Source organism: Hakea prostrata, unplaced genomic scaffold (assembly GCF_041222555.1).
Source record: "Hakea prostrata isolate BN-2017 unplaced genomic scaffold, UWA_Hpros_2 contig_13, whole genome shotgun sequence".
In the NCBI taxonomy this organism is placed as follows: Eukaryota; Viridiplantae; Streptophyta; class Magnoliopsida; order Proteales; family Proteaceae; genus Hakea; species Hakea prostrata.
In genome coordinates, this window is record NW_028291132.1 from 735,711 (window position 1) to 750,645 (window position 14,935).

Sequence of the window (14,935 nt, forward strand, 5' to 3'; positions counted from 1 at the left end):
AACTCACAATCCCTTTGATTGCCAAGAGGGTCTTCCTCCAAGTCAAATGATTAGGACTTGGTCACAGAAGAAGGCTGGAACATGGGGTTGCTTTACCGTTCTCAAGATTTGCTCCTTATGAAAAGCCTCAGTTGAAACCTTGGCAACCAAAAAAAATTATACTTGAAGAGGCTTCTTCAAGGTCAATAAGGGATGTGGGGAAGAAGAACAAAGTGGAATCGACAGCATAAAACCTATTGCACTCCCTATGTCAAAGCTTCTTGTTTCAGCTCCCTTTTTGCTATCAAAAGTTCACATAAATCAAATGATAGTTTTTCGTGAACTGCAGGATAGTTGAAGAGGACGAGAGCTGTAGAGGAGGGGAAGAACATGATGAGCTATTGCAGTTCCCTCTGTTGGTACCTTTGTAGATCTCAGAGACAATTTGGTGTCTGGGAAGAGCAAGTATAGGTCCTCTATGGTGCACTGCATTAATCTAGTGCCCATAAGGAATTCATATGTGCTTAGAAGCCAAGGCCTCTAATAAATCAAGCACTGATCATCCCATGAGACGTAGGCGATGGGAACCGCCCCCTCAAAGTTGGTTATGACGCTTCTTTGGACTGACATCAAAAAGCGTTGACATTGGAATATCTGTGAGAAGTAGCCGGAGCAAACTTATTGCGAAAGGAAGCTATTTGCACCTAAATTCAAAACAAACCATTGAAAATCCTAAGAAGAAAAAGAGATCTGTGTCAAAAGTAATTCAAACAAAACAAAATCAAAGAATTTTAATTTAAAAATGAAGAAAAATAACATCATACAAGGTGATTACTATGTTGTATACCCAGGAATCTTGAGCAACAATAAGTTGTAACAGTAAACAAAAACTCAAAACTTCCATTTCCACCTGAGCGTCAAAACCCAAGTTTTCCAAAATTGCCCAAATGACTAAACAGCACGTAGAAGTGGGAGTTGCATTATTCCGTCATCGTCTCTTTTTTTTTTTTTTTTGGGGGGGGGGGGGGGGAGGGAAGAGTCGCATCATTCTGATTCTTTGAACAGTCCTGATTTCAGCAATCTACGCGGCCTAGAAAACCACTATTTACCATTCATTTCTGAATCTGCACGAACTGCATTTCCATCTTCTAGAATCTTGCCATTAACCTGTATTCTTTGTCTCTGTAACAACAGCATCCACCAAGTCAATGCAAGTAAATAAGGGAGGATGGTCAGGTTCAAAGAAGGGTATGCTAAGTAAGAAATTGGAAAAGAAAGAGTATAAAGATCCCTCATACCCAATCCGTAGCATCTCCAGAGTTCCCATTCAGGAGCTTGTGGTTCTCCTCCCTAGTTTTGCTTTCTTTGTCTCTATTAGTCAATGGAAGCAAGGGAGATGAAGATCCATTGGTCCTATCAGGAAGTTCTGCATGAAGGATTAGATCCAGACAAATCACTAACACAAATTTAGGCATCAAAAAATCTTACGTTTTAAGTTTAAACCATTCAGAATATAATTCAAAGAAGCCACAGCAAATACATAACAGTTTTAAACGGCACTAACAGGAAAATAGAAAATCAATCTTGGATAATCAGGAAGGTAAATACTCAAGAGAATCAAAGCAACTGTGTGAAATACACACCTGGCAATTTATTATCCACAAAAAATACCACCATGTTTACTGTATACCTGCAGAATGATCAAATAGATCAAACATAAGAATGACTCAAGTAACGTTCATCAAGATTCAGAAGTAAAGAAGAAATTCTTTGAGTTCTTTGAACCATGCAACTACGACATCCACAGTGTAATGCTTGCGGGAAGCTATAATCAACAAGCTTTGGATAACAGCAACCAACCACGCAAGTTGTTTGATACTCCTGAAACCAGAGACAATATAATACAACCAGAATCAGAGTGGAGACACACCCACAAACACTCAGTACTGGCATAATATCCATTGGGAGAAAGGCACAAAGGCCTGGAATACAAAGATAATAACCAGGATCTACCTTCGTGTGCCATACTTCTGATATGTTCGGACAAAGACTAGACTAAAGATCATGTGAGATGAAAAAATCAGATCACCACATCCATATAGTACACCATGAGGAACTGCATAAAGATTCATTATTATCAGACAATCAGTTTCATGAGACTTGAAACTGAGAAATGAACCAAGATAAAGTCTCACCAAGAAAACAACAATGGTAATAAAATAAATTAGATGACTTACAGTTAATCAAAAGCACCTCAAGAACACTTTCAGGACTTTGGAGCCTGGCAAGCTTTGAGCCCTACAATCAGCAGCATAATGAACTTAGCTGTGAACAATTTGCTGCAACTAGCACTTGCATACAAAAAATATGAAATGAAAGCATGTCTTTTAACAAAGCCTAGCTACAACCTACCCTAACTTCAAAACAGGACATATCATGTACAACCGTAAAATCTTACCTCACGGCAGTGGTAATTTGGACCAGGAAGCTGAGTAGAATAAAAAGTGATGATCCGGAGAAATTGAGAAGCCTACAGAGAAATACACATCATAACTGTTAAGATTTGCATTGATATCAGTGGTAACTAAAGCTGAATGTAGCTGTTGGATGGATGTTGAATGCGACTGAAATTTTTGCTTGCTTCCACCACATGGGAAATTATATATAAACAAAAAGAAGCTGTTGGTCCCTTTGCATTGATGTTAGAGGTCATCAAAGCAGAATATAGCAATTGAATGGATGTTATGAGGCAACTTAAATTGTTGGCATTGCTTCCACAACATGGATAACAGGAGGAAGAGCTAAAGGTTTAGGCAACACCAAGCAACAATAGTAAAGATAGTGCATGATACAAAACAGACTTACAACTAGAAACGCCAGGACCCTGCACCATAGCAGAACTGTGTGGAATCTTTTGCTCTGAAAAATGAAAGGATGAAAAGTCCACTGCAACCAAACAAACCTAAAATAAGTTTCTGATAAGTTCTGAAGCAAACTCAAAATCCTGCCACAGACTAACTACTAGAGGGGACTAAGAAGTATCATGGAAAGAAAGAATATAGTGGACACCTTCAAAATTTAAGCCACATGTCTCATGATAGAACTATTCTAGTGGCATCCAGAACATGATTTACCTTCTACTCAAAAAACATGAAGCATAATGACATTTAAGCATAGAGCTACACAAAGCAAAAAAAGATTACCTCATTTAAACCAGAATGCCAAGAAAAGTAAAGTACGGTTAAGAGAATTAAACACCAACAACCCTCACCCAGTTTCCAATAAAAGCCACATAATAAAAATCAGTGGGATTATCGAATGCATAAATGACTAATAGGTAATCATTGACTAAAATATTGGTTCTGAGGTTGGTTTTGACCAAACTGGGATATTGCCCAGATGGGTTGAAACCATGTTGAAACCAGGGATTTGGGGTGGGGGGGGGGGGGGACTCGACATGTGATGAGCTGGTTAGAACCACTGAATCTTGTTGAAACTCTTGAAATTGGGTTGGTTGAAATTTGTGAAATCCAGCCCAAACCTAACCTAACCTAAACACCCTATCTGTTTTGGGTGAAGAAGGGCTTGTTTAATGTTTGACCTTGAAGTTGGACCTTAAGTACCATGTTGTTATCCTTAGAAGGTCCTGGGAAGTCAAGTCAGACCTCTCCCTTAGTGTAGATCCAAAGACCCAAAATGAAGGAAGAAGTCTGTGGACAATCTTAGTAGAAGACATGGTGTTTGACCCATGGATATTAATGATGGTGCTTCCTTATTGAAGCCTTACTTGATTTGGAGTTGAACTACACATTGATGAAGAAGAACTTGGTTAATAGGCCTAAAGCCTAGTTGGACCTGGTTTGAAGACATCCCTCCATGCTAGGTAAGTGAATAGATGTGTTGAAAGAAGCTCATCCAAAGATATTGAAGTTAGGCCCATTAAATCCCTATTTTGGACTTGCTGACATGGTTGGTCGATTGGACCAGCCAATCGACCAACCAATCGACCAACAGGGTTATAATGATCAAAATTAGAAATCCTGGTGATTTTAGGACTTTTTATGCTATTTAAAGAACCTTAGAACCTCTCCTCCAAAGCCAAGGAAGATCCTCAAGCATCCGTCCGAGTTTCTTCATTGGTTCTTCTTTTAAAAGGTTAATATTCGATTCGTTTCTTCTTTGTTTTATTCTTTCTTCTATAATTCTGATTTCTTGATTATGAGAAAGGTATTACACTGCTGTAATGACCTCATCTCTAATTCTATTAGCCCTAGAGTGAATTCCCCAATTCACTCTATGTTCTTGAAGCCATATGGCGATGATTCTTAAAATTGACTTTACCTAAGATCATGATTACTCCTTCTTTGTTTCTACTGATCTTGGCGATTGTGGGAAAGGTCTCACATCAGTGCTACAACCTTTCCTTCTATCCCCATGATTGTTAGGTTGATCCCCTCTTTCCCCTATCCTCTGTGAACCACATTGGGTTATTTTGTGAGAGTTGATTTTGGGTAACCCTCATGAGAGGTATCCAAATTGGGGAATCCAAATCCACTTTTAATTCATTGGATCCTCCCCAAAACCTTTCTTGATTATGTATTTCTACTCTTGTTTTCCCTAGGGTGAATTTTTATTCTCCTTAGTCTTTCTATGGGATACACGGATTCTTGTTAGTAAGACCCTAATTATATGATTAGAATTTGTTTCCTTTCACTTTATGTGAAACCTTGTTTTCTCTCATTGCCCTACCCAATACCTTTCTTGATTCTAAAATACTATTCTTTCTTTCTTAGAGTGAATTGAGGAATTCACTCTATGTTCTTGAAGTTCTTGAAACCATATGGTGATGTTCCTGTTTCTTGATGTTCTTGTTTCTTGATTTTACAAAATTCTTGATTACTCCCTTGTTATTGTTTTCCTACCAAAGTTGGTGATTGTAGGGAAGGTCGCATACCATTACCATGACCTCCCCTTGTGTCCCCATGATTGTTGGATGGATCCCTATCTTTCCCTTTGCTCTTTTGTGAGCTACCATGTGCATGTTGTTAAAGAAATTTTGGGTTATCTTCAAGAAAGGTTACCCAATTGGGAACCCTATTATTTCTGATCCTCCCCAATACCTTTCTTGATTTTGAAATACTATCCTTTCTTTCTTAGAGTGAATCCCCCATTCACTCTACATTCTTAAAACCATATGGTGATGTTCTTGTTTCTTGATGTTATTTGAATTCTTGATTACTCCCTTGTATTGTTTTTCCTACAAAGTTTGTGATTGTGGGAAAGGTCGCACACCCTTTTCCTTAAATCCCCATGATTGGTTGGGTGAATCCCTTTCCTTTCCTACCTAGGGAATCTGTTAAGTGGTTGAGACTGTGGGAGGAAGCCCTTAGGGTAACCCCCATGAGAGAATAACCAAATTGGTAATGTTTCTGTTAACTTGGTAGACCCTTCCCAATGCCATTCTTGATTTTGAAATACTAATTCTATGTTTCCCTTACCCTCTGTGAACCTACCTTGGGTTATTTTGAGAACCAATCTCGGGGAACCTTCATGAGATGATATTCAATTGAGAACCCTAATCCTTTATTAATTATTGGATCATCTCCAAAGCTTTCCTTGATGTGGTTTCGTACTCTTTATTCCCTAGGGTGAATCTTTATTCTCCCTAGCCTTTCCATAAAAACCATGGGCTATGTATGATGAAACCCTAAATTTTGATGGCTCAATCAAGATCCTATCTTTTGACCATGAATTGATGCTTTGATCTTCTTAGATAGTTCTATTATGCTCTAGGAAGCTCCCCTTCGAATTTCGGACCAATCGGACTTCAAACGAAGAAGTTATAACCAAATTAGGGTTTGCAGCCCCATACTGTTCCATTGGTCGACTGGGCTAGTAGACCAACAGAGACCGTAGCCTCAAATCTGCACTGTTTGCTTCCGTTTGACTTCTAATCTTCTAGGTCTTATTCCTAATCATTATTATATGCTTGTTTAGGTTTTAATTGCTAGTCTTGGACCTCTTCCTCATAATTCTACGGAACTCTTTAAAGTTTACTTAAGGTAAGGATGGTTGATTCCTAATAACCTAATATGCATGTCTACTTGTATTTTTTTTAGAATTACATGATCATATCACTGCTGTAATAGTTTCTTATAATTATATTGTTGATGTAGTTCTTCACATGGAACGCAATTTCGCCGAAATTCGGCGATGTGAACGGCGAAACGATACCTCCGGCGAAAACGAAATTTCCAAAAATCGCCGGAAAATTGGCGAAAATTCGCCGATTTCCAGGCGAACCAGCGAAATACACCGAAAACAGCTCCAGGAAGTCGCCGGTATCTCCAGCTATCGTTCCAATCCTCGAATCAATTTGAACCTTACCAAATTTGTAGAGAAACAGCAATACAAAGACTGAGACAACATCACTTTAGCATTTCAAAGAGAAGAGGTGAGAGGAGAGACTAAGAAGAGCTCGTTGAGTTTACAATCGCCGGAGATGGTGGTCGTCATCGTCTATAACGATGGCTTCAGCCTTCGACGCAGATCTGGACCTCTGGCAACTCGCAACTCATGGAGAAGAAAGAAGAAAAAATGAAAAATGACTCTTTAAGTCTTGACCATCTGACGGTCCGAGAGACTTTTAAAAAACAAAAACCCCCAAACATTTGCATTGAGATTTGTTCACCACCCATGTGGTACAGCCTTCAAAGCATTTAATGGTGGTAGATGAGGGATGAATGGACGCTTACCCACTTTACATGAATAATTAATGGGGATTATAGAAGATTTTTCACAAGTGTAGAGCTGTGCAGTACATCACATCAATCACTTTTTTTTATAATATAATTTATCTTTTATAATTGCTTTTTGAGTAAGTCCGTAATCAGCGAACCTTGGATGTCATATCTCGCCGATATTTCATTGGCGAGATATATCCAGCGAACTGGGCGATATGTATGAACTTTCGTTCCATGGTTCTTCAACTACAGTAGTACTTGTTCTTATAATTCAATTGTTATTTCAATTATGAATGATTATGTGTTGTATTATCGGTTGTGCTTGTGAATGACTGATTGGGAATGTGATTGCCTAGGTTGTGATTGGAGATTGGGGAATGCCCTTTTGGTGTTCCTGCCTTTGGACACTAGTGGAGGTGGTATGGGACATTTTCCTATGGTGCCCCTTGGCGCTCTCCCCACTGGTTGACATACCTAGGGCATGTCTAGAATTGTTTGGCTAGGATGTCCCCGTTATATCAAACCCGATCGGAAGGGAATTGAGACCGAGCAACCCATGGTAGTATTAGGGATTTGTGGGCCCTCCGGATATCGGTTAGTTACATTCGTGAGAGGACATGGATCACATTGCGGATACTTGTGAAAGGCCATTCATTGGTACGGTTGCAGAAGTGGAATGTGAGTCCCTGAAATCAAGACCGGTGAAATGATCCGTGAGAGGAAACGGGAACTACCTGTTAGCTTTGATGTAACTGACCAATAGAGTTGATGAGTCCGTAGTCCAACTTGGTGGATTCCATAAAGATACGCTGATTCTAAGGAGAAGGATACCGGAAAGGATCCCAGGATGGGAGGAATGGAAGTATCTGGATCTAAGTTGATATAACTAAGTAGAAGACTTGCATTTGGCTAAGCTTAACCCTGACATACGCCAGTATCAGACCAAACGGAGGCGTGAGAGAGTGTTGACCTAAACCCAAGCCAAGGTTGTCCGAGAAGGTTTCATTACCCATTACCAACTGAAGAACCCAAGATGCCGGGAAAGCTGAGGGAGAGTGATTTGAGACCCTACCCATGCGAGTATGGTGCTATGACTTAAAAGTATGTCTGCCAATAGAAACCAGCATACATAGAGTTAGAAGCATATCTGCATTGTCCATTTCATATCATCTTGCATTCTGTATGATTTACTATCATGTGTTATTATGTTATTATGGATTAAATTGCCTTGCTGAGTTCTTTTGAACTCACTCCTTTTTGCAACATCTTTTGTTAGACTTTCCTGCAAGTGCTACTACTGTTGACTATGATGGTTAGTACTATGAAGACCAAGTTGCTGATTCTTATGGTACTCAAGATACTAGTTACGGTGAGTACGTCGGTGAAGACTATCAGTATGAGACTGATGCTTATCAGGAGTAGTTCGACTCTAGTACTTGTGTGTCAGCGATGGGACATCGTCTCATTATCTTTTTTATCTTTGCTAGCTCTTATGAGACCTTAATGGTTGTTTCCCCTTTTATTTGGGAACCGGTTGTAATCTCTCTTTGATCTTTTGATCTACCTTCCGCTCTGTTTGTGGGTTATAATTCCGCTATCCTCTATAATTCCTTTGATTGGTATCTTGTTATTTTTGCACTCTGATGTTCTTTTGTGATCCTTTTGAGATCCTTTCTTGACTTTTATTATTAAATTACTTGAATACAATGATTTGTTCATGCTTTTGATTATATTATTGTGCTAAGTGGATATGATTGTACCTAAACTGGATCTTCGGGACTATGGATCACTCCTCCGGGTATTCCAAATAGGGTACCAGCTGGCTGGATGTGACAGAATTGGTCATAACTTGGTGCTTATTGGCCGAGACTACCGAAACCCGAAATATTGGTCAAAACTACTGAAATTTTTGAAATATCTTGAAACCTGGGACTTTTAAGATTAATACGTAGTTTAACTGAGATTTAATCAAAATTTCGGCCTATGGAATTCCCATGTATCAGTATCACACACACTGATGCAGCCTTCCTCAAATAGGTTTGTTGCTTCAAGGATCTCTAGGGATGGACAAGAATTCTAGGCCCAAAACTAAGGTCCCACTGTTGTGTTACCCTATAACAACCCACATCTCTTCCATCTAATTAAATTCCAAATTGTCTATATTGTATCCCAAAACCCTTCGCCATCCCAATTGCAGCCTTCCCTTCACTTCCCTTTTTCCCAATTAAACCCAACCTGTCTAGGTTTTATTAATTGACTTTTCCCATATAATTTTAGATTGATCCTTCCCCTCCCATATCAATTTAAAATAATTCTTACGGTCTTACCCTACCATAATAATCCAAAATCATTACATGATAATATAGTAAAACTCCTAAATTTTCCCTAAGAACCCACAGAATTCTAGAATTAGTTGTTGGAACATTCAAGGAAAACCCTAAATTTTAGGGAATCGATCCAAGAAACCCTAATGCTAAAATCGGGTTTCAATCACCATCTTCCCTCGTCCACACCGTCCCCCACATGTCCTCTATCATACAATTTCCTCCTACTAGATGTAGCCCTAGATTGAACTAGGGCCAGTATTTCAGGATCTCAATTCAAATGGTATTTCAGGGTTAGGAGTAGTTTCTTGGGGTAGACAAGACATCAGTTATAGTAGTTGAACAGGGATAAAACTTGGAGCGAAGCTAGTGATTATATATTGGGATGATCGCTAAAGTTTGGATAGTTTTACCGATTCGATTGGGGTAGATCTAAGTTTGAAATTTGGGTTTTCACAGGGAGTACGAAAATTCAAGAAAGGGGTCAAACACAGACTTTGTATGGTAATTTGATGTTTCCTCATGATTAAAAGAAGGAATTGCCATGCAAAGGCTGGGGCTTGGTTTCCAATCGATTCCAACAGATAGCTTGCGCTGGAGATAGGTTTTGATGGCAAGTGTTCAGGGAAAATGAAAATATAAAAAAGGGGGGAAATAGGGTTTGTGGAATTTCAAGGATTAGAAGAATGTTGGGAATGGGGTGATTAAACTTAATGCTGATTTGAAAGTTAGATTGCCTGAAGATGACCTTGGTCTTGAAGAATTTCCAGCAATAAGATGAACAAGAAATTGCACAATAAAGAAAAAGGGGGGGGGGGGGGGGTAGAAGATGGTCACACAATCATGCTATGTCATTGTACCTCACTGACAACAAAAGCATAGTTCAGAATTCAGTTCATCGATTCATGGCTCAACCAAACAAGTACATCGATATTTTTAGCCACATTTACTGACATAGTTTTCAAACTCAAACTATGACTCAGAATCAGAATCAGAAATTGACTTCAAAATAGGCTAGGATTATAGTTCATGTGAACAGTAACTTTAGGACACCTAGACATTCTAAAGGACTCTTTTAAAGTAAATAACTGATCTTATAAGGTATCCAAATCACTCAACTAACTCTTGTGTCCTAGCACTACTGCCACTTTATTAGCTTATGAATTAGGCTCATCAATCGACCCAAAAATAAGAAGCCTAATGTCTATGGAACCCATCCATGGGCCAGAACATAGTACTCTATGGCCTAATCGGCCCTTTCGGACATTCTTAACTGCATCACTTCTTGCGTGGAAACTCAGCAAACTCAACGATTAGTTCAAGCATTCCAGTGGTTGTTCATCAACAACACTATGTTTGATCTGAGTGTCCACAATTTTGATTCTTCTAACCTTCTAAGATCACCAAACACTGATTTCCGCACTATTCCAATTTTGTTTTCCCTAATAGCCATTAAAACCCATCTCCTGTCCATCACTAACCATCAAAATCCATTGGAATCATATATATTCATCCCCTTCAACAGAACAAGGGTACAAATCAAATTACCAGCCAAGAACACTAGGGTTTTACCAATTTTCAGACTCCCCAAGAAAACCAAAATTGAGAATCAGATCAACATCAACCGAACCATCAAAATTGTCCGTAAGTTTAGGGATCATCCCTACATACCATCACCCATATTCCCTCCGAATTTCATCTTCACCCAACTACCACAACCTATGTTCTACTTTGCCCCAAAAAACTACCCTGAAAACCTAAAACCCTAACTTTTTTTTTCAAAAAACCTGCTTCTCCCTCTGAAACAATCCTTCGCACAGACCCTCCAAATCTTGAACAGAACAGATCACCTGGATACTCTAATTAAGATAGCCCTCTAGATATCCTAACTATCTCAACCCACCAAAATTAAATAAAGATACTCATTCCAGTTGACAAACCTCTTTTCATTCCTGTCCCATAAGCAGTATTTTAACCTTTCACCACCATTGTTTATATTGAACCCATATCAAACCATAACCATTTGAGTTGGGTTTTGAGAGAAATTGTTACTGGTCTTAGCTGAAAATGTTCAATCAAGGGCTATATCAGTGTATATTGAGGGTACTTTTCACATGGGTGATGGGTACAAGGGATGTGTGTGTGTGTGGGTACTTTCTCTTTTTCTTTTTTTTTTTTTTTTTGGGTGGGGGGTGGGGTGTTGTGTGAGAGTGAGAGAGAGAGCTAAGCAAGGAGAGTGAAAAGATATAATGGAGAATATGTGAATGGCTAAGTATCCAATGCTTGGAGCACCCTGGATCAGCTACTTAGCAAAACAACAACCCCTCCCCCAGGGGGCACAAAACAAAACCTCATAAAGAAAGTGCATTGCACTATAGTATGTCATATCTCGTTGCACTCATTAAGAAAATTTTTCTTCCATTTACGAGCAATTGAATTTAGCGTTCTTGGTCCCAAGACATTTCTGTAACCAAATATATGTTTAAAATAACCACTTATAGAACTCGTAATCACAGAACAAGATAATGTGATTTCTTGTGCACAGACAAAGATATCATGGATGTTAAAGAGAGAGAAAGAAAACTCAAGAGAGAAACTATACCAACAGGAAGTTTAAAAAGACAAAGGCGAACACAGCCTCACTAATGTAAGCATTATCTTGTCCAAGTTCCTAAAATGGCACAAGCACATAAAAGCAAAGCCTCTAATGGTTAGTAAATGCACAAGTTAAATCAAAACTGAAATAGGTAGATTAAAAACCCGACTAACAATTTCACACACACCGGCAAAAGAAGAAACCCGACATCCTGGAGTGTTGGACCTGGTCGGTGAAAATAATGAACTCCTCGAGCAGCTAGTCCGTGGATATACTGTGAACAGAAGCAGAGTTATAATATAGGCCTCCAGAAAACCAAATACATATCTCAACCAAACAAGAATGATGAGGGACAAGTTATTTCCATTCTTTTAAACTATCTGAAAAATGTTGCAGACCATACCAAGCAGTGCAAACAGGAATATATAATAAAAAAAACGTGTAATGGAAATAACCATTAATTAAGAACTAAAAAGGAAAAAGATGCTAAGCCAGAATCACTTCTCTTTTAAGTTAAAGTAGTTTCCTATTTCCCCTCCCTCAGGTGTACATACAGCAAAACTGAACTGAAACTAACTATACTGGGCAGCCATTTCCAGCCTAAAACTCATCAAAGAAAAACTACTCCTGTCAATTAGAAAAGAATTCTACCAAAAAAACAAAGTTGGTCAGAAAGAAAACCAAGTTAAAATTCGTGACCATTTCAAGAACTAATCATGTCCTAGAAGTGCATTGAAATAGGGGGTTGAGCTAGAATTATTAAGGAGGACAGTGAATCGAATTCGTGACTTTTTATCCCCATTATAGATGTCCAGTAGATAAATGATAACCATTCACCATTCAACCCCCTCTCACACCCCACAGTTATTCCAGGAGCACAGTGATAACCATTCCACCATTCAACCCCTTCTCACACCCCACAGTTATTCCGCGATGCTCCCTCTGACATATTACAAACAAAAGTGATCATGGACATTGATCATTCTTTTTCCCAACAGAGGCCAGTCATGTTGGACAGAAAGAACTGCATGACCAAGTGGTTACTACATGCCGCACCCTCATTAACAGGACTCTTAAGGGCAGAGTCTGTGAGCTTTATTTTAATCTAAAAGAAAAAGTCTGGGTTCCAGCATTCCCGAAAAAACAGGAACACTACGACAATTTTGGTGTCAACTCTAAAAAATAATAATAATAATCGAAGGAAAGGAACAAAAACGGGTTGACAGTAAAGTCTAGAATCTAACCAACAGAAAAGAATTAAAAGGAAGGTAATAAACCTGGAAAAAAATTCCAGCAAGAAGAAGCTTCCACTTATCAGCAAGGAGACTGATTTCTACATTCGCTTCCATGCAAATCCTCCGCCATAACTGCAAAAAAGAACAAGTCTGACAGGTCAATCAAGCAGAAAAGGAAAATAAACGCGAACAAAGTTAAGCAGCGACAGAAAAGCAAAATGAGAGGAAAATAACCGCAAAAAGAAAAACAGAACGACAAAGAACAGAACGTTACAGACCTTTGAGGCCTCGCGAGCAATGTAAAACGTCATTTTCTAATCTGGAAACCAATGCCATATTACTTCACAATCTAGCGTAGACGATCAACATGGTTCGATAGAGCATCCGAAGTTCAAAGTTTCGACTTCTCCTCGTCCGCAGGATCCGATAATCAACCGATTTCAAATTCTGCAGGAAATTACAGCCAACTGTTATTTCCTCTTCTTCGAAAGAACCTCAGACCCCAAAACTCTCAGATCTCTGTCAGTCACAAAGAATTCAGGAGAATGACTGCTTGTCTAACACTGAACCAGTGATAATGCAATTGTCTAAAACCGACTACCTCCGATCCGACGCAGTAGCCAGTCTTTATATCTTTCGCTCCCTGTTCTTCTCTCTCTTCAACCTTTGCTGATCGAACGCGCATTGAACACGGTCAGAAGTCAGAACAGTTAAATTTAAAAACAAAAAAAAGTAGAATGTACCAAACACATAAATATAATGCAGCTACGCTACCCTTATGGAAAGAGGGTAAAAACAGAGACAAACCAGTTTATCAAGTAATTCAGTTGCTCCCCATCTGATGAATATCTGCCTAAAACAAATTCCCAATCAACCACATAAAGCGTAAACTGATGAGTTTCTACAAGGAAAACGGAATTCGGTGGAACCAAAATCAAAAGCGTCGAGGCAAATATAAAACCTGTGTTTCGAATATATTCGCCGGAACCGGAACTGATGACAACAGGTGAAGATTCCGACTGGAATCCTGCTTTTTACTTTTTAGGTTTTAAAAATTCAAAAATGATTCTAAGATTCTTGAAGATCTCAGAGAAGAAGCATTGATACTTTCTCCTGGTGGAAATTTAACTCCGAAGGCTTTCTGGTTCGCATCGAAATCGAATTCGCGCGATTTCGAGGAACCCCTCCCCCAGGTCAAGCCTCTTCTTCTTCTCTGTTCGTTTTTTCTCGTTTTTGTTTCAAAAAAATAACCCAAGGGTTATTTTAGCCGAAAAAGCAAATTGGGCTTTTTTATGTATAAATATAAATATTAGTAAAAAAATTTGCAGATGATATCGATCATTATATCCGTTAGATTGGGATCATAAGGCTGTGCTGATATCCAGAAAGATTAACTTTTATATTTTTCTGACGCTTAAGAGCCTCGATTAATATCGTAATTACTTATAAAGTCCTCTTCCAAAATAAATTACTTCTGCGAAGTCGACGACGTTACGCGTTGTAACTTTCCAAGTAGGACAATGATGATAACCTTTTTACCAAAAAAAAAAAAAAAAACCAAATGACGAAATCTCAATTTTAACTTCACTTACCCCCGAGGGTCTAGAAACGATAAGAACTAAGTAACTCTCAAGGTGCAAAATATCGCCCAGTTCGCCAGGTTTGCTGCCCGGCGAAACAGGCGATATGACGAAATATCTCCGAGATTTTGGCGATATTTTGCTCCCCAGTTTCAGGAGTATCTTTGGTCAATTTTGGCTGAAATTTGGTGTTTACCTTAATTTGATGCCAATAAACACAGTGGAATGGCTGGTTTTGCATAAAAACTCACTCAAATTGATGTTCTCGATCGGCCTATACCCGGCTATATACTGATAAAATTTTAATTCTATAATATTATTTTAAACAATTAAAGTAACATAAATATGCATAATGATAATAGAGTGATAAACATCATTAAAAAACTATTATACTAGTATACAACTACATACCAGTCAATAATCAATACCAAATACTATGCCTCAATGGATCCGTCAGCTCTGTGTCTCGTGATAGTGT

The 14,935-nt window shown here is 38.7% G+C and overlaps 1 protein-coding gene across 3 annotated transcripts; it reads right to left on the minus strand.

Moving 5' to 3' along the window:
- Nucleotides 1-732: 732 nt before the first annotated feature.
- Nucleotides 733-14,127, minus strand: LOC148999354 (phosphatidylinositol:ceramide inositolphosphotransferase-like). Of its 3 annotated transcripts, none has more exons than XM_089141226.1 (15): nt 13,839-14,127; nt 13,685-13,726; nt 13,479-13,546; nt 13,156-13,324; nt 12,920-13,009; nt 11,830-11,916; nt 11,649-11,717; nt 2,845-2,925; nt 2,438-2,509; nt 2,217-2,277; nt 1,993-2,095; nt 1,765-1,860; nt 1,623-1,669; nt 1,278-1,405; nt 733-1,161 (listed from the first exon to the last, which is right to left on the minus strand). In XM_089141226.1, the coding sequence occupies exons 4-15, from the start codon at nt 13,186-13,188 to the stop codon at nt 1,081-1,083; spliced, it is 948 nt and encodes a 315-aa protein (XP_088997352.1). In that variant the 5' UTR covers nt 13,189-13,324; nt 13,479-13,546; nt 13,685-13,726; nt 13,839-14,127; the 3' UTR covers nt 733-1,080. The 3 variants fall into 3 exon arrangements, with proteins under 3 accessions (XP_088997352.1, XP_088997351.1, XP_088997353.1); XM_089141225.1 differs by having other exon boundaries at nt 13,685-13,730; XM_089141227.1 differs by lacking the exon at nt 11,649-11,717 and having other exon boundaries at nt 13,685-13,730.
- Nucleotides 14,128-14,935: the final 808 nt, after the last annotated feature.